The 24,626-nt window shown below is 44.7% G+C and overlaps 1 protein-coding gene across 1 annotated transcript in view; it reads right to left on the bottom strand.

Annotated features, from left to right (window-relative positions):
* The window catches only part of LOC147717716 (E3 ubiquitin-protein ligase TRIM39-like), a 227,488-nt gene that overhangs the window by 149,598 nt on the left and 53,264 nt on the right, over nucleotides 1–24,626 (bottom strand). Inside the window, exon 4 of the mRNA XM_086924502.1 lies at nucleotides 19,258–19,280. Within this exon, the coding sequence (XP_086780628.1) occupies nucleotides 19,258–19,280 (23 nt within the window). The remainder of the gene's footprint in view (nucleotides 1–19,257; nucleotides 19,281–24,626) is intronic.

Below are 24,626 nucleotides of genomic sequence, written 5' to 3'. Positions count from 1 at the left end.
AGCAGCATCGGTGGCGATCCGCCAGAAATTGAAAGAAACAGATATAGCAGACCAACCAATTGAACTTGCCAGAATCATAGAAAAATCCTATGAATAACTAGGTAGAGATAGTTTGGGTGGGAAACCGGTAAAACGCCAACTAACTGAAAATCCTGAAAAGATATTTATAAAAATAATCTAAACACTCCAAAAAAGAGCTGGGATGGAAATAAACAATCCACTCCCAAAGAAAAAATATTCCAGTCCAGAGGAAGGTGATTGAAACATGCACCTCTCAAATGAACAATCCTTTGTTTCCTGTCTCCAAGCCAGACGCTTCATATCGTCTAGTCTTGGACTACAGACACCTTAACACATGTTGCAAGACATTTGCAGAACAAAACTCACATAGTGCAGCACTAATGAATAACATCGTGCGCAAAAAATACAAAACAACATTAGACATCTCTAATGGATTCTTTTGTCGAAACATTGCACCTGAAAGCAGGTATTTGACCGCTTTCTCAATAATGGGGTCACAGAAACATTTCTGTCGACTCCCACAGGGATTCAAGAATAGCCCAGGATTATTCTCAGCAAGGGTAACAGAGTTACTACAAATATATGATGATGAGGCATTATCTTATGTCGATGACATCTATCTCACAGATGATGACCTGGATACTCCCTTGAAAAGAGTGAACACCATAATACTTGGGTTCGCAGCAGAGGGTTACAAATTCAACTTTAAAAAGTCACGAACTGCCCATCTAACTGTCCTGTTTTTAGGATATGAATTATCAAGTGAAGGCAAAAGCCTAGCAGACAACTTCTTAGAGAAGTGCGCTGTACTCCAAGCACCAAAAACGCTGAAGAGCTTACAATCAATACTAGGTTTCCTGAATTTCGGAAGAACTTACATTCTAAATTATGCAGAGAGGGTTAAACCTCTCTATGAATTAATAAAACCTGATTTTAAACCAATCAATTGGACTCAGAAACACACATAAATTTTGAGATCATTGCAAACAGACATGTTAGCTAAAACAAAATTACAAACTCGCGACAAAACACGCAACCTTGTAATCCGAGTCATCCCAAGAAGATGCGGATTCACGTAGCTGACCTCTAATGAGGGAGAAACGGTACCAATAGCTTACAAATCACATTTGTACTCAAAAGCTGAAATGAAATTCAGTTCAACTGAAAAAATTCTAACTGCGGTTCAGACTGCTGTAGCAAAAGAAAAGAGCCCTAGCACAAGGTAAACGAATAATAATCGTTACACCAGTACCAGCCCTAGAAACAGTCACAAAAGCAAGCATTCCAAATGCTAAAGCACTACATCCGAGATGGATCCAATGGGTAAATTCTCTTGCTGCAACAGACGTAGTATACGAATTTGATCCTAATTTAAAAACACAAGAATTTTTACAATATGAATATGAATGTCCTCTGTCAACCGAAATCCTGCCTCTAGAACACTACGGCTGTATAATATATACAGACGGATCAGCACAACCCGCAGTTGGGGGTAAACAAGCTTACAGTGCTGCGTGCGCAATTGTTAAAGGTCGTTGGCACAAAGGAAAATTTAGACCCTGGTCACTAAAACGCAATCTTTAGGAGATTGTACAGCTCAGCGAGCTGAACTACTAGCATTTAAGATGGTGCTTGAAAATACCGATCGCGAATTCCCCACACTAATAGTGTGCGATTCATATTACTGCGTTCAATCTTATAATGAATTTCCTGCAGAACTGGGTTCAAAACGGTTTCAAAGATGCAAAAGGTGGCACAATCAAGCATAAAACGCTTTGGGAACAAGTAGTTCTTTTACAGAAAGAACTACAAAAGACTCATGTGATACATACACTGAGTCATCAACGTGATGGCGTTCACGTTGCGGGGAATTCATTGGCTGATGAAGCCGCGAAGTGCAAACGGCTTCCGTAGCTGCTATCACCCGGTCAAAAACAATAATAGACAGCGATATAATGTAAGCTGTCAGTGCGTCAGTAAAACAGGACAGAAAAACACTCCCGAAAGGCTTTCCAGTAAAGTACTCATACATAACTGATGCGAATAATGTTCCTTTTGCTCGAATCCCTGGAGTGGGAGATAGGGCAATTCCAAACATGGAACACAGGTTAGGACTAATTACAGCGGCACACGAAGGGCTCGCTTCTGCACATGCTGGTGTTTCCGCCACAATATCATTATTAAAACAGAGATATTGGTGGCCACGCATGAGAATACAAACTAAGAAATATGTTCTAGAATGCGAAATATGCCAAAGAATTAAAGTATCAACAGTGAAACGACCAGCACAGACGCCCCTTCTAATTTCAGATAGACCTTTAGCTTGTGTTTACCTGGACCACTGTGGTCCCTTACAAAGGGATGGGAACTATAAATATATCATGGTCGCAGTGGATTCCTGCACAAGATTCATTTGGATGTGGCCCCAGCGCTCGGCTGACGCCAGAACTGTTATAAAAGATTTGCGAGTCTTTATCGGCACATACACAATTGGCATGCTACATTCTGACCAGGGTCCTGCTTTTAGCTCTCGAGCTTATAAGGAGGCCATGACCAGCATGGGCATTGCATTGCGGTACTCTTGTCCCTTCCATCCTGAGGGAAATGGGATTGTGGAAAGAAAAAAACGGGACATAAAGCAATCTATAACGGCGAGGGTATTAGGTTCGGGTGATGGGTGGGTCCAACATTTAACAAGTGTCCAACATAGTCTTAATAATCTGCCAAGAAATTCTCTAAAAGGTTTCAGCCCGTACGAACTATTGTTCGGTACTAGAATGCATATTCAGGACTTAGATAGTCAGACTTCAGTGGTAAAAGAAAAATGCTTTGATATCAAAGACCGTTTGGCTGTTTTACAGGACTTAAATGAAACAAGAAAAGCCCTGAGCAACATAAAGTTATAGCAACAGCCAACAGCCACTGAAGATAAACCACCTGTCCCAGCAAGGCCTGTCTGGATTCCAAAGATTGGGGATCTGGTCAGAGAGAAGATCGCGGTGAAGAAGGAATTTGGGCCTTCTTACAGAAAAGCAGTACCTGTCTTAGCTGTCAGCGGGACAAGATCAGTTGTACTACCGCCCCTTGCTGGTAAAAAGGAGAACCGAGTTGTATCCATCGACCTGGTAAAACCACAATCATGTGGCCAATAATAAGTAGTAGGCCCAGTGGACTCCCAAGAAATAGCAGAGTACCAAAATTTGCTACAATACAAGAGGTTCAAACTGAGAGACTGATCACATTCGATAAACCTGCAGGGAATAAAAAAGGACTATGCAACAATGCCATGGAACTTGTGCCTCTTGAAACCCAAATTTCAACAGTTCGTCAAGAAACACCTGTCTACAACGATGTAGCCTTAGACTATGCTAATGAAAAAAAAAATGAAAAAGCGAAAGAAAATTCGGAAGCAATCCCAACAATTGACAGAACTGCATCTGGCTACTTCATCAATTTCGATAACTTTTCTGAAGATCCAAGCGAACCTGAAGAAACGCCAGCAACAAAAACTTTTAAAGACGAAGTAACTAAACTCTTTCATCAACTCAAAGAAACCGATCTGATTTCTCCATGGATTGAATTTTGGATTGTGTTAGGGGTACTTTTCCTCCTGCTTTGGCTCATCATGGTTCTTTGGTTGGGAAAATTCATTGAGGGAAAATACAGTACAATGGACACAGCAAGTCAGAACATCAACTTGGTCCTAAAGCCACACAAGTCATCTCACATCGAGAAAAGAGAACTATCATCAGTGAATGTCATAGCCATTCCAATATCCGGTGGGGTAGCTTGGGACAAAACGGATTACGAAATCTATGGCCCGGTTGAACTCTTGAAATATCCACATCAGTTCAAGGTATCATTAAGTGACTTTGTAAAACCAAGTACATTCTCTGATGATTGGGACTTTGAAAGCATAAATAATATGATGTCAGATTTAGTTATGTCAACAAAATTTACAGAACATGATTACTTACAGGGTTCGTCGAATTATGAACAAATGTACTGTTACAATCACTTTGCACACCATTATTTGCATAAATCTGCTCAACCTAGAAATGTTTTTTAATTATAATCAATGGGAACATTGTGCAACTCCACCTAAAAGCAGCTCGAAAACATTTTATGAGAAATTCTCATACTTCTCAGAGTTTAACACGAGTAATGCAGAAACGTTTTACTTCAAACTGTTAAATAAGACAGGGGTAAAAGCAATGCTGACAAACACTAAATTAATCTATTCGGAAACATTTTATGAAAAAATGACTACATTTGGTTTTGATTTTTGGAAAAACATTGAAACAAAAACCATCTGGGGTACCAAAAATTGGCAGGTCCAAGGTTTATAAGCATTATTTAGAACCTGCATGATCCCAGAACAAATTATATTCTTGAATGACACCATTCAACAGACAACCTGTCTTGGCCTAGCCAAAATTAAAGACTTAAACAAACCGTCTATTCCAAAGCCAACACCTGACAGTAATAGCACTACAGATGTTGAGATAGACGTATCCCATATTTTACACCAAAACAGAACACATCCTGATTGGAAAAAATGGTTGATCTGGCCAACAGACACAAATAACTGTCAAGATAGATTCCTGAACAAAATACAGGGGTTCAAAATGACCAGGCCAGACCCTAGATACTCCCAGAGACAACATCCAGGGATAGTAACAACATACAGTGTAGGGAAACTATGCCTTGAGTGGCTACAAAAATCCACACTGGCTGAAATTAAGCAACACTTGACTTTACTTAAAGACGGTGCTGACTTGCGTGATTTCATAATAGGACCACGCAAACAGCGTCAAAAACTTTTCATAGCGGCCGGTATATACGCTGCATACAACGAAGCTTGGAAAGTAAAGCAAATTGAAACAGCAGAAAAAATACGAGAAATTGATCGTATTAATTTGGAAAAATCACTTTCTGTTGTGGACAATGGGTTAATGACTCTGTCCTCCAGAATATATTCACTGGACAGTATTGTATCATCTGCTATTGATATAATAGAGCAGGACTTACTAATGTTACAACACGGTCAGTCCCAATTATGTTCTATTGTACAGCTTGGCTGGACGTTGCAAAATCTGCGTTCAGGCTACGTGCCATGGCGTTTAATAAACACAACGTCATTATTCTCTATCTTAACCTTACTGATAAACAAATCAGTTTGGCACAGAAAGGAGCAGACTATACGATCCTGAGCATTGAAAAACTTGAGAGATTACCATTGACAATGTCAGAAAGACCTGTCATTGAATGGATAATACACGGAATAATTACAATTCCGATAACAACTTTCCAATTTAAATACTGCCAAGAGTATATACCAGCGGGCCAGTATGAAAGGTTGGGTAAAGGGTACATTAAGTCATCATGGAAATTGCCTTACACACACACATGTTATAGTGAAAAGAAACAGAATGTATTTCTTAGTGGTAACAAATGTAAACGATCACTAAGCGGTATACTTCTGTGCCAAGGCATTAATTTGCATGGGGCCTGTGAGGGGACTTCAAATAACCTTTCATGTCACCAGCACGGCACACCTGCAACACAAATAGAGCCATTCTTTAGACAACTTTCTAACGGGAGTTACATTCTAATAACGGACCACAGCTGTTGTGGCATGGTGCCAGGGAAAGCATATCTCGTAAGCGTTAGTTCCATGGTCACTTGCTGTATGCAAGTATTGTATCCAAACAGCACTCCAGATACGGAGGCGAAAATTTGGCCTTCTTTGAATATCTCTTCTATTCGAATTGATACTTCAAGCAGAATGAAGTCTGTTCTTTTACAGACAACCGTGCCTTTAACGTCATCAAAAGAAACGTATGATATGCAAGTTGCAAGGACAACGGCAGAGATACATTCCCTGTTATCAACAAATTGCCCCGTGCATTTTGTAGAAATGCTAAGCCAAATTTTAAACATGTCAGATACCAGTGGCATCGCACATGTATTTAAGACAATTTTTTCGGGACTGTTAACACCCTTCGAAGCAGTCCTGGGCATCTTTCCCAATTTTGTCCATACTGTCTTTGGCGGCCTACCACTACTTTTGGGACTCATAGCAGGAATTTTATTTTTGATCCTTCTGCTCCGATATGGCAAGCCAAGTTGCAGACAAAACTCCAGAAACGATGGAAGAAACGATCCTAGCTATACGCTATCGGGACCGCATAACTAAAGTCCTTGGATTAGCCCGGCTAAGAGATCTGAATATGACCTGGTTTCTTGCATTCAGACCTATCTGGAAAAATTGCATCTTACCTGTGCTTCGATGTATGCTATGCGGAGAAGAATGCGTGTTGGAAACCTGTCTTACACTACAATCAGCAGTACCGATGGATCTCGATACTTTGCTAGGTCCTGTAACGACTCATGCATTGTGTTGTCCCCAGCGGTTACCGATTCTGATGACGGCATTCGTTGAGACTTCACCACTACGAATAGGTGGCGGTGAGGTACGAGAGGAAAGCAGCACCATACAGGTACAACCTTCTGAGAGCATTGCTGATCCAAACATCGATGATAGCAATCACGCAGAAAACTGCACTGTTTCGGAATTTTCGAACTCGGTCGAACTTTCACCTGAAGCTGTAGACTGCTTTTTTGCACATCCGTCTGAAATGACGTTCTCCCTTGAACAGAAAGAATAACTGTTTTAAGCAACGAGCACACAGCGTTCCCTGAACTCTGAATTCGGCCTTCAGCTTTGATAAACAAAAGCTACTGAAAACATTTGGAACTATTTTCTCCCCTGTAAGCGAAATTATTTTTTTTTCAACTTCCAAAATATTTACCTTTTTTCTGGCACATGTACTCTGCTTAAAGTAGAACTATTCTTAAAGAACAGAGCTTCTATTTTTAGGAACTCTGGAGACAATATAATACCTCAGCCTCTAGCACATTTACAGCAACTGTATTTATATGTGATGGAATGGTCTCGACCTTCTTTTCTGTTTTAAGAGCCATTTCATGTGTCAATATCGCAAATCATTCAGCTGATATATATATGCATCCTTTTTACCTGAATGATTACACTGCTTGAAAAGCGTACAGTACCAATAATCATTTTCGTGTATTTCGCATACACCATTTCGAATGCAAAAAATGTATTTTGGGGTGGGTTGGAATACACATGCACCTTTAAATGTTTACTATTGCTTAGTTTTAGTAATGATGGACATTAGATCGTGGAGTGGGTATTGTGTTTTTATCTAGGAACCTAAATCAATATTTCTATTTTATGCCTTTGTGCGGTTATAATCAATAATATCCCTATAAAGCCATAGGAATCATATCCATATTTAGTTGTAGCCCATGCAGTCACATTAAGCAAGGCTACTTCCCCGGACTCCTAGAAAGCACAACGAGTTCTCTAAACAAACCAAACCTCAAGCAACCTGGGAAATCCCCATTTGCTTTTGTTTTGATTTCGTCCTAGAACTCCTGTGAAGCACTGTAAGAACGGCCAATGACATCTTTATTGTATATGTCCAACCTTACGTCAAACCCGGCACCTTTCAGGTATAAATATACCAATGTTACCTTAAGCAAACACACGGTGGTGATTTTGGAGCAGAGCGGCCATCTACTTGCCCGAGAGCCCAGCTGATGCGAGTGCCCACGGAAGCCGCCCCTCCTGTTTGACGCGCTGAGAAAGACGCTGTCTTTTTTTCCAGCCGAGAAAATCCAGCTCCGGCGTTTCCAGCCTACCCTTGCGGGTTGCTGGAATATCGAGTCCTGAGGAAAGAGATACCAGACCTCCCACCTTCTTTTACCCAGGTACGGAGCTGACTAAACCCTTGAGAGAATTCTTGATTCAGATTCTTGGCAAAACCAACTTAACTTAAACTGCTACTTACTTACTCCTTCCCACGTATTAGGCTTAGGTCAGGTACACCGGGGTAGGCGTATTTAGAAGCACCAGTTGAGTACGTTAGTCAATGTATATATGTATGTATAAATTTTATCCATTTTAAAGTATCTTATGGCTAAGAAACCATATCAATGCTTTTACAGTATTATTTCATAATACTCCTTTTACTGTACGCACTTTACTTTACACTAAGTATTGCAATTATAGCAATTCATTTCTCTTGCATGAGAAAGAAGACTGTTCAATAAATTACACCTTTTATTGAAAACGCCCGTCTCTCTTTTCTCTGCACTCTGGTGAAACTAAGTACGCACGATTGACTGAGTGAAATAGCTGTCTATTGTTTTCACACGACTCTAGAGATACACTCTTATTCTGAAGGAGCAAAGTTGTCATGTTATATGGTTGTCAGAAGCTAATCCCTTCTTGTCTATCCAGGGAGGTTAAACTCCCCCTCGTTTATTCGAGAAAGTTTCCAATGACCTCTGAGCTAGCTGGCGAACCTTAAGTCTAATATAGTCAGTAGAGACCTAGTCGACCTCAGTCCTACGTCTACACTGCTGAATATATTATTCCAATGCGCAGAGCCTATTGGGAATATAGGAACTACACTACAGCATGAACACTTGAGCTGGTAGTGAGTGTAGTGGCTGGAATTTTTGTACAAGAGCTTGCATACTTTCTATCCTTGTTGGATTGGGGGATGCAATTGCTTTGAAGGTATCTATTGTGGCACCTATATACTGTTGAGACAGAGACGGTTGGAGAAGTACTTTGAATTGGTAATGTTGACCTTGTAGTACAAATCGAAGGTACTTGCTGTGAGATTGATGGATAGGAACGTGGAAGTAGGCGTCCTTGAGATCTAATATGGCAAGGAAGTCACCTTGTTTTGACAGTAGCAGAACTTGCTATAATGTGACCATATGGAAATGGTCGGATTGTATGTACAGGTTTAGAGGCCTTAGGTTTAGTATAGGTCTCAGGGAACCATCCTTTTTGGGTATGAGAAAGTATAAGGAGTAAACTCCTGTGTTTTGATGGTGTTTGGGACTTGTTCTATTGCATTCTTTTGCAGTAGAGATGCAACTTCTTGTTTTAGGAGTGTGAGATGCTCCTGTGACATGGGACGTTGTCTGGGTGGTATTGTTGGAGGAGTGGAAGTGAGCTCCAGGCAATAACCGGACTGAATTATTTGTCTTACCCACCTGTCCGTGGTGATGGAGTTCCAGACACGTAGGAACTGTTGTAATCTCCCCCTGACAGGAGTAGAATGGTCTGGGGGGATGGGAGGGAAGTCACTGTTGGGGAGTTGAGGCATTGCAGTTGTTGTTGCCTCTGCCTCTACCCTTATTGTTGTAACCTCTATATCCTCCTCTGTAATATCCTCTACTGGGCGAGGTTTGGGTGGGCGCTTTATAAGAAGAGGAGGTGTTGTCGGTTTGAAAACCTCTAGACGCACCCCTGTAAGAATAGCGACGAAAGGATGCTCGATGGGTTTGAGTTTGTAAGGCTGCCATAGATTTTGCTGTATCAGTATCTTTTTTCATTTTTTCCAGTGCAGTATCAACTGTTGGACCAAAGAGGTGTTGCTGGTAAAAAGGTTGATTTAGGATACTGCCCTGCACTTCCGGCTTGAACCCAGAAATACGTAACCAGGCATGTCTACACAACAGTACTCCTGTATTTATTGCTCTAGAAGCTGTGTCAGCAGCCTCTAATGTGTATCTGATTGAAGTATTGGTAATAACCTTGCCTTCTTGTATTAAGTCAGAAGCTCTAGTTTTATATTGTTCTGGTAAATGCTGCATGAGTGTTTCTAGCTCATCATAATGAGCAAGATCATCTCTTGCTAACAAAGCTTGAGTGTTAGCAATTCTCCAGACATTGGCTGCTTGTGAAATAGTGTGTTTTCCTGAAGCATCTAAAAGCTTAGACTCTTTATCAGGGGGCGGAGCATCCCCTGTTTGCGAGTTAGCTCTTTTCCTCGCATTTGAGACTACTAACGAGTCTAATGGCAGCTGACCTTTGATATATGCTGGGTCAGTTGGAGCCGCTTTATACTTCTTTTCTAGTCTGGGGTTAATCACTCTGGCTCTGACAAGGTCTTTGAATATTTCTGGTGCATGTTTTACCACCCCACTAAGTATTGGTAATGTGGTTGTGGTTTTATGTGACGACAGTAGTGTATCCATAAGGAAGTCCTCTTCTATTGTATCTGTATGTAAGTCCGCTCCATGAAAAGTGGCTGATCTATGAATGAGCTGTGTAAACCCAATAGTGTCATCTGGGGGAGATGGTCTAGAAGGATATGCGTCGTCTTGTGGCAGGTCTGGTGCATCTGGCGGATTAGTCTTCCCAAGGATCATCTGATGGCCCAGGAATATTGTCTGGGTTGTCTGTGTCGTCTATGTGCCGCTCACTTTCGGCCCCCTGTGAATAACTACCTTCATCATCATCATCCTGTGGTCTAGGGCTATGTGTGATGGATGGTGAGTGTGCAGGAGAAATATCTATTGGTATTTCCAGCAATGGTGAAGGAATTCTTATGGGGGAAGTTTGAGCATGCTTTTTAAGAGGAACTGAAGGTGGTTTGGGAAAGTCCATTTTCCTCTTTTCAGGCACTGTAATTACATGTCCAGTCTTTGGATTAATACGAAGAGTCTTTTGCTTGGGATCTGGTTGGAAAAGCTCCTCTGCGCTAATATCCTTTTTCGGTGCCAATTTATCCTGCTTGGGACCGAAATGCTTAGGTTTAACAGTGTCTATTGTCTTTGGAACGGATTTTGGCTTCGGTTCAGAAGACTTGCTGTCATGTTTCTTTCTCGGATCTGAGTTTTTTGGATCTGGAATTACTGGTCTCAAAGCATGTTTGGGATCATCTACTATCGGAGCCGAAGTAAGTTTAGGTGCCGAAGCTGGCTTCGGGTCGACTTTTTCCGGCACCGGAATTGTCTCAGGTTCGATCTACTTGAAACGTCTTTCGGTGCCGAGCTTGTTTTCGGCTCGACTGGTTCCGGTACTGAGTGATGCTTTGGTGTCGGGGTTAGTTTCGGTTTGAGGACCTTTTGCTTGTCGGGACCGACAGACTGACTCAAGCCTGAGTCGACTGGAGGCTTTCTTAGATTCTTAGTTGCCTAGCCAGAAGGCGGGGCGTCAGAAGGTTTTGGTCGGTGTGCACCTGGACCCGGAGGTGGAGGTGGACCCGAAGCCTGTCCCGGTATGGGGGGGGGGGGGGGTGAACAGGGTCGACGTTTGTACTCACGACCTGTTGACCAGCTGGAAGAAGATCTTCGTCTTCTTATTGTTCCTCGGCTTTGGAAGCTGAATCCTCTGCTTCGGAAATTATCTTGTCCTGCTGTTGTTCTTGAGGCTCTATTTCGATCGGAGCCTCGTCTATGATGAGGTCTGGTGTCGATTAAGAGGACTACGCCATGACTCTTCGAGCTCGATGGTCTCTGATGGTTTTCTTGGACCGGAACGGCACGCAGGCCTCGCAATCTCGACTCTCGTGCTCCGGAGACAAGCACAGATTGCAAACCTCATGAAGATCAGTGTGAGGAAATTCGTGTCCACACTGAGGGCACTTCTTGAAGGGTGTTCTTTCCATGAGCCAAAGGCCCAATGGCGGAGTTGGGCCCGACGGCCCTGACGAACTCTGGAATCGAGAAGCGCAAACCTTTCTTCGACGTGGGTAACTGGAATTACTGTCGAAGACAATACCGATGGTATGATGTCAGACTGGAAGTCGAAAAGAGATCGGTAATGGGACCGAACGATAAGCGCACCCGAGTCCAATGGCAGAAAAAAACAATCTGAAGATGGAGTCGATGCCCATACGCACTATGATCTATAGGAGGAGTCATCCAACAGACAAAGTCTCTTCCAAGACAAAAACAAAGTGTAATCATCAGGGCCCACCACCAGATGGTGATCTATGCAATAGTGTGTGGTCTGTAGCCCATATGCTTCGAACATCTTATTCTGAATTTTTTGTTGATTCAAGTACCGGCTCAAATAAGTAATAGTGAGCATCCAACAAGTTGTAGGAGTAAACAAGAGAATGTTCTTTTGGATAACTCTAAAGTGTCTCCAACTCGACTTAAGCAAGTTAGTTGAGATTTAATTGCAGTTTCTAGAGCGAGTCAATCCTTTTATGATCTACTTCTCTGACACTGTGCATTGATGCTCTGAGACAAGCTGTCTTCAACAGATTTGTCCACTTTGACCGCATTGATAAAAAATTAGGCCCCATCGCTGTTTGTAGCAGAATGCGTTGTTTCCGACTGTCATGCCTATTTTGCCATTGTTTGAACTATTCTAAAGTAGTAGCATTGCAAGTCCTTGGTCTGGACACCAAATACGTTTCTGTTGAAACTAACTGCTGTCACAAGATCCTACTACATTGAATTGTATTAAGAGAAAATGTATATATACTGGAGTAAATTATATATGTTAAACGCACTGGTCCAACTTACAATTTAGAGCCCGATTAGGATCTTGACAGATGGGATACTCCTTCATAAACGTGACGGATATTCAATCCGCCATATTACAAGTTTCAAAGGTTATAATGGAACTGTAGTTCAAAAACAATTCTTAAGCACTCTGAGAAGTCCACAGTAATATAAGTCTGTTCAATGAAGTGGTGAGACGAAGTTGTGATTGACTTCTGTGATTTCACGGAACTAAGTATGAAGCGTGCTGTAACAGGCCTTGATAAGCCTGGGTGCGAGCAGCAGGAAAAGTTAGAAGAATATGGGCTCCATACTTAGTTCCGTGAAATCATGTTACAAGAGTGAGGCACTATATTGTGGCGCACTCTATCATCGTCTCTTTGACTAAACACGTGTCGGCTGCCTTTCTGCATTTTAGTAACAAGAATTGACAAAGAATGCACAACATTGTGAAAGAAACAAACCACATGGAAGTCAATCAAAACTTTGTCTCACCACTTCATTGAACAGACGTATATTACTGTGGACTTCTCCGAGTGCTTCGGTATTGTTTTTGAACAATTATACACTGAACTGGACTTTTCCATTTCTGGTTTCGCACCCCAGGTGGCAGGGTGCACATACCATGGGAGCACCAAATCTTACCCAATTGCTTGAATTTTACATTTGAATTCCCGGAGACGTGTACAAGCTCTGAATGTACGGGCATTCTTTGCATAGCCACCTATCGTGTCACGTTTGTGACGGAGTAACCCTGCCCGTCAATATCATTATCAGTCCCTTAGTTGTAATGACATTTGTCTATTGATATTTTGCTTGGTTGCCTGCTTTGTTGCATTACATCCTGTTTTGGACTTGGGCTTCCCAAGCTATTTTTTATTTTTAACAAATCCTTCTGCGGTGAGGAGCCAAGCGGGCATCCGAAATGGCCGCATAGCCGCTCGGCTCCGTGCGCTCTTTCACCCAACACGACTATCCTGCTACATATCCTGACTCATGACGGCATATTTCGATGAAAGAAAGACACAGAACACCTACCATCTACGTCTGGTGCTCCTCCGTGCCGCCGATCCTGAGAATTGTCCCCGGCCATTCCGCGGCCTGCGCGATGCTGAGACCGGGGCGTTGACTAGGCGGGGCCTCCGGCAACAGAAGCGGCGCTGATGGCCATTGATGGCGGCCGGGAACTCGCCTGTGGGGGCCGATGACCTGAAAGACCGTTGCCCGCGGTAACATCCTGAGCCGCTTCACGGGGACCTGTGAGGGGCTGTGAGGCGGCGTGGAATCGGAGAGGGCACTTGCCTTCCGCCCCCCACTTCCCCAAACTGTGCTGCCCGAATATAGCCAAGGATCGCCCCTGACATTGGCGGGCAGCCCCGGGGCCCGGCGGGACCATAGCCTTTTGGTGGCTCTCCCTTCTGGACCCTGCCCCACAGTTCGTTTGCCCTGGGGATACTCCTGCGGTGCCTACGCGGTGAGGCCTGGTCCTTGACTGTGGTGACGAAGGGCGTGACCGCTTGGTTCAAAATGGCGGCTAGTGCCCTTCTTCACGGTTCGCATCCAGGTTGGGCGATTGTTCCGGAGATGGGGCCGGACTGTACGACGGAGTTTATGTCATGGGACGTGTTGGCTGCCCTAATGGATCTGCACGAAAACATTGGCCGTCTGGTTTGTGATCTGGGTGCAAGGCTGGACGCTATTGTTGTTTCGTCATTTATGGGGGCTGCGGTCCTGTCCCGGGAGTCGGCCGCTACACTTGCGGCTGTCCTCGAGGAGGAGGTTCTGGACCCTCGTGTGCACCTTGGGCCGCTTGGAAGTCAGGTCCCTGTGCCCGTGCGGACCGTTTTGACTGCTCGTCTGTCTGCATCCTTGGGACACGTACTTTGCTGGTGGATGGGGACAGAACACTGTTCTACTCCTTGGACTGGCCGAGATGTATCGAGGCGGTGGCCGGGCTGTTTGTATCTCCTCTCCTGGAAGCGGTTATTTATGACCAGCCTTGCGATGTTCGTAACACCGGAGTTGCTGTCCCCTGCTCTTCACTATCTATCTCTGTATGGATTCATATTATCGCACTGTTTTATTGCTTCGCCACGTCTGGGCCCCTTCATTCTGCTCGGACCCTTGGGACTTTGTTTCCTATTGGTTCATGAGAGACCTTCCGGTGGGACTACTGCAAGACAAGGTCAGGGATGAAGTGGCCTCCATTCTACATGTTTCATCGCTGACGACTGATTCAGCGGGTGTTCTTGTTGATACTTCATTGCTCTAGCGTTTGGGATTTGCTGTACTTCTTATGGTGTCAGTGCCTTTATGGGACTTTATGGTGTGTGGGATGCGGAGCGGGGCCGGGCGGCGCGATGAGGGCCCTCCTCCTGCCTATTTACTTCTTTTACTTCCCTTTCTTTTCCCTATCCTTCTATATTTCGGGTTCTATTAGGGCGACAGGCACGCGGCTAGGGGGTAGGCCATGGCCTTCTGCGGGTGTGCAGGGTGGGGGGTTGTGGGATGGGTGATAGCTTAGTATTTGTTTCTAGACTTGTTAGACCCGACGAGATCAATTCGTCCTAGGGTCCCTGTTACTGGTCTCTCTCCCCCGGCAAAGCCGATTGCAGCGCTCACGCCGGCTGGGAGAACGCGAAACCGCCATCTTGGGGGGAGGCAGGGTAGCGCTCCAGCTCGTGGACGCCTCCCACCCTCCTCCGGAAATGGATAAAAGAAAGAGGACATCCCGCCCGCGCAGCGGGCGGGCGCAGCGGGGCGCGCCTAAGGCAAGCCCGTCTGCGCCCGTCCACGCCGGGCCCGCGCCTAGCGCCGGTCCCCCTGCCTCTCGACCCTCTAAAATTACCTGGACCAACAGGCAGCTCCATCTGTTGAGACAAGACGTCTGTACCCCTGACGCCTGCTGCTGTCCGTTTGGCCTTGAGAATTCTACTTACAATTGTTCGGTGTGCAAACTCACCATTTCACTTGCGTAATCTGGACCCTTCTTCTCGGAAGGCCTTTAAACCCCAGTCTCCCTCTACATTGAAGGCTGCCCTAGTTAACTGCCGATCTTTGCCTGCTCATGCCTCTGATATATGGCTATCATTGGACACTCAGAAGTGGGATATTCTATTCCTTACTGAAACATGGCTTAAAGACACCTCCAAACCTGACATACACCTGGCCACCCCCCCCCGGCTATCGATTGATGGGTGTCAATCGAGACAATAATAAATCTGGAGGAGGCCTTGCTGTTATTCTTAAGTCTCATCTTAATTTGAGTATTAAGAAACTAACCAACCTTGGGCTTATTGAAGCCATGTATCTCACGATTATGGATTCTGCCACTATTATCTTTGCCGGTATTCTGGTCTACAATCCTCCTACGGCTTCTACTTCCTCTCTTAACACATTAGTGCACACTATTGCTGATCTCTCCCTTAAACACTCTTATTTTACGGTGTTGGGGGATTTCAACTTACATGTGGATAATCCTTCCTGTGCACAAGCATCTTTGCTACTCGAAACCTTACAAGGATTAACCCTGTCCCAATTAGTCAAGGGCCCAACACACAAAGCTGGTCATACCCTTGACCTTATATTCACGAATCATCTTGGGATAACCTCCCTTTCTTCCCTACCCCTTACATGGTCTGACCATTTTCTCCTTCCCTTTGAAATTACTATCCCTTCCCTGCTCCTTCCCTCATCTATCAATAGAGAAAACGGTCGCAAATGGTCTAATGTTACCTGTGACACCATTGACCCTTGTTTCCTCAAATCAGTTCAACCCTTTTGTTGATCTTAATGAGGAAGTTGTTAGATATAACTCCGCCCTTACTTCCGCACTAGATGCTATTTCTCCACTAGCACCTATCACTTCCGCCAGATCTCGCCCATCTGCTCCTTGGTTCTCCCCTATGTTGCGAGAGGAAAAGAGTCGATGCAAACAGCTTGAACGTAAATGGCGCCAGTCTTATGACCCTACTGCTAAAGTAGTCTATAAGGTGGCTTTGAATAATTTCCAAAAACTCAAACGGACCACGATGAGAGCTTACTTCTCACAGCTCATTAAATTGGCAGAGAACTCTCCCAAAACTCTCTTCACAATTGTGAAGGATTTTGTGAATCCCCCTGCCTTGAAGACTCAGAGTTCTCCCACTCAAGCCCTTTGCAATGGACTTTCTGATTTCTTTCAGGATAAAATTATCAGGCTATCTTCCTCATTTGATCCAGCGGCATCTAGTCCCTGGTCTGCTGAGCCACACTCCCAGCAATGCTCATTTAATTTCTTTGATGAGCTCTCGCCAGATACTGCCTTGAAACTATTCAGCCAGGTTAAATCAGGATCACCACTAGATCCTGTCCCTGCCAAAGTGATGGGAAATCTTGCCCCGGTTTTAATCAACCCTCTCCTTTCCATATGGAATTACTCCTTGACCTATGGACAGTTCCCTTCAGTGTGGAAACAAGCTATGCTGCTTCCCATCCTAAAAAAGTCAGATGCGGATCCCACTCAATTCTGTAACTACCGCCCGATATCCCTTCTGCCTAAACCTGCTAAGATCCTAGAAAAAGTGGCTCAGAAACAATTGGCCCAGTACCTAGAAACTAATCAGCTGCTGCACGACTCTCAGTCCGGATTTAGAACCGGATACAGCACTGAGACGGCGCTGCTGGAGGTATCAGAGACAATCCGGGAGTCTGTGGACAGGGGTGAGGAGGCCATGCTGGTCCTCCTCGACCTGTCCGCTGCTTTCGATACTGTGTCTCATGATATACTCCTGACTCGTCTGCAGCAGCTAGGGATTGGAGGCACGGTTCTGACCTGGATCAAATCTTTTCTTTCAGGGAGGACTCAAAGGGTACTCCTTCGTCCCTTTGAATTGGAGGAAAAACCTCTTCTTTGCGGTGTGCCCCAGGGCTCGGCCTTGAGCCCTCTTTTGTTTAATGTGTACCTAGGCCCGCTTGCCAGGTTAGTTGAGTCCTGGGGGGTCAGGGTGGTCTCTTACGCTGATGATACTCAGCTTGTCTTTTCCTTTAGAGACCACTCTGACTCCCACTTCTCCAACTTTCGCAACTGCCTTGGCAACATCTGCTCGTGGATGGCCTCTAACCATCTGGTTCTAAATACGGACAAAACTGAGGTTCTTTTCTTCAGCCAAAAATCGCCCCCCCCTGCCACCCTTAGGTGGCCTACTGTCCTGAACCCCCCTCCTAACCCTGTCCAGTCTGCCCGCAACCTCAGCTTCCTTTTTGATACCTCCATGTCCTGTAAAGCTCAGGTCAACAGAGTCAACAGAGTCACCGCTGCCTACTTTGGCAAGCTGCGAATGATTAGGAAGATCTTTCCCTACCTCCCTTTGGATTCCCGCAAAATGATTGTCTTATCACGGCACACCTAGATTATGCCAACAGCCTGTACGCCGGTGCCCCCCTCTATCTCATTGATAGGTTGCAAATTGTTCAGAATGCGGCGGCCAGACTCATTGGAAATATCCCTGCTCGCAACTCGGTTTCAGCCTACCGGAAAGAATTACACTGGCTCCCCATTTCCCGTCGCATTCAATTCAAAATTCTGATCCTTGCCTTTCGTGCTATAAATGGAACTGGCCCGGCTTACCTGAGTAAAAGACTTAAATTATCTGTATCCGTCAGATCCTTGAGATCAAACAGCCTTCGTCTTCTGGTGGCTCCCAGATTTCGCCGCGCCAGGTGTGGTGGCAGAACGTTCGCAGTGGCTGCTGCAAAGTATTGGAACAGCCTCCCTCTGGACCTTAGGTTCATTGAGTCAGAGCAAGTATTCCGACGTAAACTCAAGACCTGGCTGTTTACCAATCTTTGATTATTTATCCTTTGAGGCCCCCTGTAGCTCCGGGTTATGATGGACATGCACCTGGAAGTTCCTTCCTCATGAATTAACATGTATTTCTCAACGCCGGGACACCCCCTTTGGGGGTAGCTGCGCGCTTTATAAGCTTCTTAAATAAATAAATAAATATGGCCCTTTAGTCTTTCTTTTCTTTTTATGTCGTCGTCGTCCATGTCCTAGTGGGGTGTTTGAGGTTGAGGGGTGGGGTTTGGGCCCATTAATGATGGGATCGTTCTTCTACCTCTCCTGTTTTATATAATTTACCTCCTGGTGCCCCCTCCCCGTGTTGCTACTGATTCATATATCCTGATTTGTCCACTACCACAAGACTGGGCGCGACTGTACGTCTCTTTCTCTTTGTTTGTTTTTTTTTTTTTTTTTTCTCTCTCCTTATTTGAAAATGAACGTCTCACGTTTTGATTCCATGCTATCGTGCCTACTTCCGAATCATCTGCTGTTGTTATATTATCCTGGACTTCGTATAGCATTACCTCTGCCACTCGCTTGCAAAATTTTGGATTTGTCTAGTGGCCGGCCGTGATGGTTGTAGGCCCGTAACTGTAACTATGGTTGCTGCAAATAAAGGTTCACAAAAAAAAAAAACAAATCCTTCTGCAAAGACAAATTTCTCCAACACCTTGACAAATGTGCTTGCTGCTTGAGGAGAAGTATACAATGATTAACACATTTACAGGTCTAACCATGATTCTTCCCATATTTTCCTTTGCTAATGGCCTAGGCACAACCATATGAAGTTAAAATGCCTGTTTATATATGGAGCACTCTGCTAGCACTTGCTCTTGTTTATTCAGACCATCTTCCACACTGTGAAGCTTTTAAAGATATAGAAATCTAATGTAGAATGTAACCTTCAGGTGCACATTCATACTATGCACCAAAAGTGATAAGAACCTAGGCATTGGTGAATGCGGACTTTTAAAAAAACGTATAACATAATGAGAGAGAATTTAAAAATCAAGCACTGGACAAAGGCAAGTCTGAAATGTACATAAGAGGAAAGAAAGTACCTGTTCAAGATATTCTGCACATCCTAGGGAGGAAAAAAGAAAAAAGATAAATATTCAGCCCCCACAATACTGAGCATTCATTTCCTTTGTGAAGAGACATTGAGCCACTACTGGGGGAACAAGGGGTTTTTCTGACAGGTGGGAAGACACCAGCCAAGGATGTGGATTCTGACTGAATCAACAATTACATAACATAACACATATAGAACTGTTATGCTATGTTATTAAACACTTACACAGGATCACCTTGGCACAATATTCCCAAAGGAGAATTTATAAAGATGCAAAGAGAAAGGTCTTAATCTACTTTCTGGAGCCTAAATGATGGGAGATGCTTTTAATGGTTACAGCAACACCTTTCAGAGTCAGAACCAATAAATGTATAGGACCTTTTGTGACAACATCATTATTAGCATATGTCAAAGGGTAGAAAAATATTTAAAATACTTACTAGAGCCACTAGACAACTCATAGTGGCAGACTGGGAACAACAACCCCCTGCACACCTCCAAGGCAACCCCCTCTCACTCAACAGGTGGTACACCAAATTATGGATTTAGTAGCCATGGAAAATATCATTATGACATTGCAGATCTGCATGAAATATTTAATAAGATCTGACTAACCCTAGTGGACCATCTTCTGGGGTTTGAGTCAGGCCCGACAAGACCGCACGGGCTCCGAGCTCTGGAACTGAACTTTTAGCATAAGTAAAACCTGTAAACAATGATCGAACTGCCCTTCACTAGGAGCGGGAGGGAATAAAAAGGGCACCAGCGAATAAAAAATGTTGGGAATTGTGTGTGCAAGGCAGGGTGACAAGAATAACATGAATAGTTTGTTATATGCAGGTTAAAAAGTGAAAATGGAGAAGTTTTGATATAATACTTTGGAAAGCTATGTAGGGAAGTCTCTGAAAGGTTCTCAATAAAATAGTCTGAAACTACAAAAAGAAACAGATACAATTTTTAAGAAATAAGGCTGTAACCATGAACATTGATTTCCCCTTGAGAAAAACACAATTGTTGTGATCATAGTTTTATAAACGAGGTGGAGGACAACGTTTTCAAAATTATCTGCAACCTTGGATTCAAATAAAGTATTCTCCTGACCAAAAGGCCTCTGCTGGGCCACCGAGAATATACCCACAATGTCCATCTCCACTGCTCCAATATTAAAAAGCAGGTCCAATCTCTTTAACATTTTCAAGGCAGTCACATAGGGAAGAGACCATCCATTCTTCTTCTTCAAATCTTTATTTCGATCACATGATCATAAAAGATATACAAATTTATCACATGAATTAAAAATCCAAAGTATCATTATATCATCAATATAAAATGCATTTGAAGTTTAAAAAGAGAATATTGATCACAGATGGGTACCGATGCATCAAGGGGTAAAAGTCTATCAAGAGTCTCCAACCCTCTTTATCAATCGGGTTCGGGCATACCACATTGCAGTTAAAAAATTTGCCACAGCAAACACAATTGGCGGGGATAAATCAGTCTTTAAAACTCTGTATGCGGGTAAAAATGTTCTGAATCCCATGTTTTTCAGGAGGGGGACAAGCCAGTGTTTCCTGCTTTTCTGATAGGCTCTACAGAAGAAAACCACGTGCACATCGTTCTCCTTTGTGTGGGCACATACAGGGCAAGTCTCTGTGGGAGACCGGCAAGACCATCCTGCGGTAAAAGACCCCAAGGGAAGTGTCCCGTACCTCCATTGCAGGAATAAGTTTCTAGTTAACGCCGGAGTCATACCATCTAAGACACTTTCAAGATTATACAAATCTTTAGTTTTTATGAAGTGATAGGTCAGAGATCCTTCACGAGTGCTGTCCAGTGCTCGGAGGAGTGTTTTATCGTAGTACGCTCTGGACAGTGCTTTCCTCGGTATCTTGTTACTTGTTCTTTCCGGATCTGACCATAGTTCTGGTAATCCAAGAGTTTCGCAGGTTTTCTTGATGTAATTCAACCAGGGCGTCTTGGTCGCGTTTGGCAGAGATAGAAATTCCTGTAACTCAGTTCTGTAGGCAACAAGGTCCTGGCTGCTCAAAAGGCGACGCCAAAAGGTTAGAGGTTTAAGCCCTAGTTCCTCCGTGATGGGCCTCAAGCCCAGGTCCAGTCTTAGGGGCAGGAGTGGAGTACTTGAGGGAAGAGCTGTCAGCTGCCTAAGAAATTTGTTTTCTGTGGTCAGCAATTTAGGCGATGGAATATGACCCCACAACTCTCCCCCATAAGTGACTCCTCCCCACGCCTGGGCTTTATAAATTTGAATTGCAGGGCTGAGTGGGCGATATGATGACTTACTCGCTATTCTCATAATACCACCCGCCATCTGTGCCAATTTCATATTTGCTTTTAATTGGTGTGCCGACCACGTAAGATTTTGGTTTAGGGTTATCCCCAGGTACTCTCTTGTCTGAACCCTTTCTAAGCGCACTGTACAAAGCAGGGGGTTGAGGCGATTGAGGGGCATGGGGTTCAGAATCATAAATTTGGTTTTCTGCGGATTGATTTCAAGTCCCCTTTCTGTACAGAACTCCAGGAAACCATCCAACACCCGCTGTATGCCCATCGGGGATTTGGACAGCAGCAGGGTGTCATCCGCAAACATAACTGCGGGCACCCTGCTGCCGGTCAGTTTTGGGGCGTCGGTGTTGGCAATCCCTGTCAGGTGCTCGATAACCCCGTTCACGAAGAGGCAGAACAGGGTCGGTGCAAGCACACAACCCTGTCTCACCCCTCTGCGAACGGGGAATCTTTCAGTTAGATTGCCACTTCTCCCGCACCTGACACGTGCGAAGTTATTATGATGTAATCTCATCAGGATTGCTAAGATGTCTTTCGGGACGCCTAGCTCTCTCCATTACCTTCCACAATTTTGGTCTTGGCACTAAATCGAAGGCGACACGTAAATCCACAAAAACCGTGTACAAAGTGCCGCCCTCGATCAGTGCTGTCCTCCAATATATGAGATTTAACCTAAAGATTTGATCAATTGTAGAGACCCCCCTCCTAAATCCTGCCTGATATGGGGTCAGGATATCTGTCTCCTCCAGCCAATTTTGCCGGCGGTCCAAAATTAGCCTACCGAAAAGCTTCTGTGATACATCGATGAGGCTTATTGGACGATAGTTGGGTGGAAGCAGAGGGGATCCCCTTTTAAATATAGGAACCACCTCTGCACCCAGCCAAGTATCCGGGACCTCCATTCCCTTAAGGACCGCATTAAACATTAGCAAGAGATAGGGGGCCCATACCCCTAGTTCCTGCTTGAATAAGTCACCAGGGACCCCGTCAAGCCCCGGGGCTTTCTCTGTAGACAACCCCGCTATAGCTGCCTGAACTTCTTTCTCTGTGAAGGGTTCACCCTCCGGATCATCCACTAACTTGCAGTGGGGGGTGCTCGGGGCCTCCTCCTCTATTGCATATAGTGACTGGAAGTGGTTTTGACATATACTCGGGGCAATGTTGGGTTCAATTGCCGAAGGGAGATCTTCTGATCCATTATTGACTAGCCGCCAAAATTAGCTAGAATCTCTGGTGGCTAGTGCATTGGAGAGTTCCTCCCAGTGTTGTTGGTCCCATTCGGCCTTGGCGTTTGCCAACAATTTCTTATATGCCCGTCTCCTAGTTTGTATCTCTTCCCTGAAGTTCACGTTTGGAGTCCCGGCATGTGGCATTATACCAGGTCTTCTTATGTGTTCCGCTATTTCTACCGGCCCCCTTTACAAAGAGATCTAACTGCAAGGTGTTTATTAGATCTTCATGGGTCCGCCCTAGCAGGTCTCTATTTTTCCCGTTGCCGAGTTCCTCACCAATGGCGAATGCCTTTTCCAGCACTGTGGTGATTCTAGCATAGAGCTTAGCTAACTTAGCGCCACTTGTGGCCAGTTTTCCCCACCTTACTCTCCTTCGGTTGTTCTCCAGGAGTAGCCCTGTCTTAGGACTTTGTTTACCCCGTCCCATATCCTCGATACCTGGTAGGGCATATTCGAGTTGCAGGGCGTTGTGGTCGCTATCCCGTCTTTCAACTACCATAAAGTCGATGATTCGTGACCAGGATGACAATTGGACGAGGATATAATCTAATCTAGATTCGCTTCCAGCTTTATTAAACGTGTATTTACTTGGCATGTCTGATTTAGTACGCCCATTGCAGGCCCTTAAGCCATGATTTAGGGTAAGGGCGGTTATCTGGAGAGCGAGGGGAGTCCAAGCTCTTGGTGGTGGTGCCACCGTGGCAGGGTATCAGCCATCTTGAATCCTCCTCTAGGGAGGGTCCATCAAGAAGGCCTGGCAGTGGCTCATAGTGCAAGTTTAGGCCCCTCCGACCACGTAGTGGAGCTCCCTTGAAGTTTCGCTCAAAAAAGCGGAGAGTTCCTCGATGGTATTTGATTCTCGTTGTGTGGCTGTAGGTCTTGAATAGACGTTTATTAAATCGCCAGTTTGGTGGAATTTGGCCATTCTAAAAGGACAGCTAATATGTCATCTGATTCTACAGTTAGGCAGCTGGCCTGACAGCCCAGGTGGGATGCTACCCAAATTGCCAGCCCTCCAGACGGTCGTCCCCGACCCCCCCATTTAGGTGGTTTTGAAAATACTGCAAACCCCTTGCATGTATACTCCTCTCGCGCCCAGGTTTCCTGGAAGAGGCAGATACTTTTTGAGTTGATGAAAGAAACCCACTCCTGGGAATCCATTTTGTTGCCCAGCCCAGCTACGTTCCATGAGATCAGAGTCAATGTTTGGGGTCTTGTAGGCAGAGGTCCTATGTCGGCGTAGTTATTCTCCTTTGTACCAAGGTTTGCCCTTAGATGTTGTAACAATTCCCCCTGACCTACCCCTAGGTTACTGTCAGTACCAGATATGTCCACTCTGGAATAGCCGGAATCTCGACAGTGTACAGGTTCGGTGGGAGGGACTATCTGTTCACATGAAACCGGGGCTTGTTCAGAGAAGGTTGTTCTATCCTCACTATCATCTATTGGATGGGAATGGTGCTGATCCCTCCCTTGAGTCACGAGCTGTCAATCAACCATTTCAAGGCTGCTGTACCTATTGTGGGTAGGAAGGTAGGCTGGCTGGTGGATTCTATGTAGCCCAGGAACTCCTCTCATTCTTCCCCCCCACCCGCCCCTCCTCCTAGTGCTAGTCTCCCATCCTTCCTCATCGCCATATGGAGGTAGGTACTCGGGGGCCATACTCCTATATTGGTAGGGATCCCTCCTCTATCTGCGGTTGCTCTCCCATTCTCCCCACATTTCCTGGTGGTGCCCCCATCTCTGATCTTCTGATGTGTACATAGACGATGGGTAGAAGAATGAGAGGGGGAGGGACTGGATGTTACTCCCTTGGTCATCA

This window comes from Lissotriton vulgaris, chromosome 5 (assembly GCF_964263255.1).
Source record: "Lissotriton vulgaris chromosome 5, aLisVul1.2, whole genome shotgun sequence".
Taxonomy (NCBI): domain Eukaryota; kingdom Metazoa; phylum Chordata; class Amphibia; order Caudata; family Salamandridae; genus Lissotriton; species Lissotriton vulgaris.
This window is presented reverse-complemented; position numbering and strand designations above follow the sequence as displayed.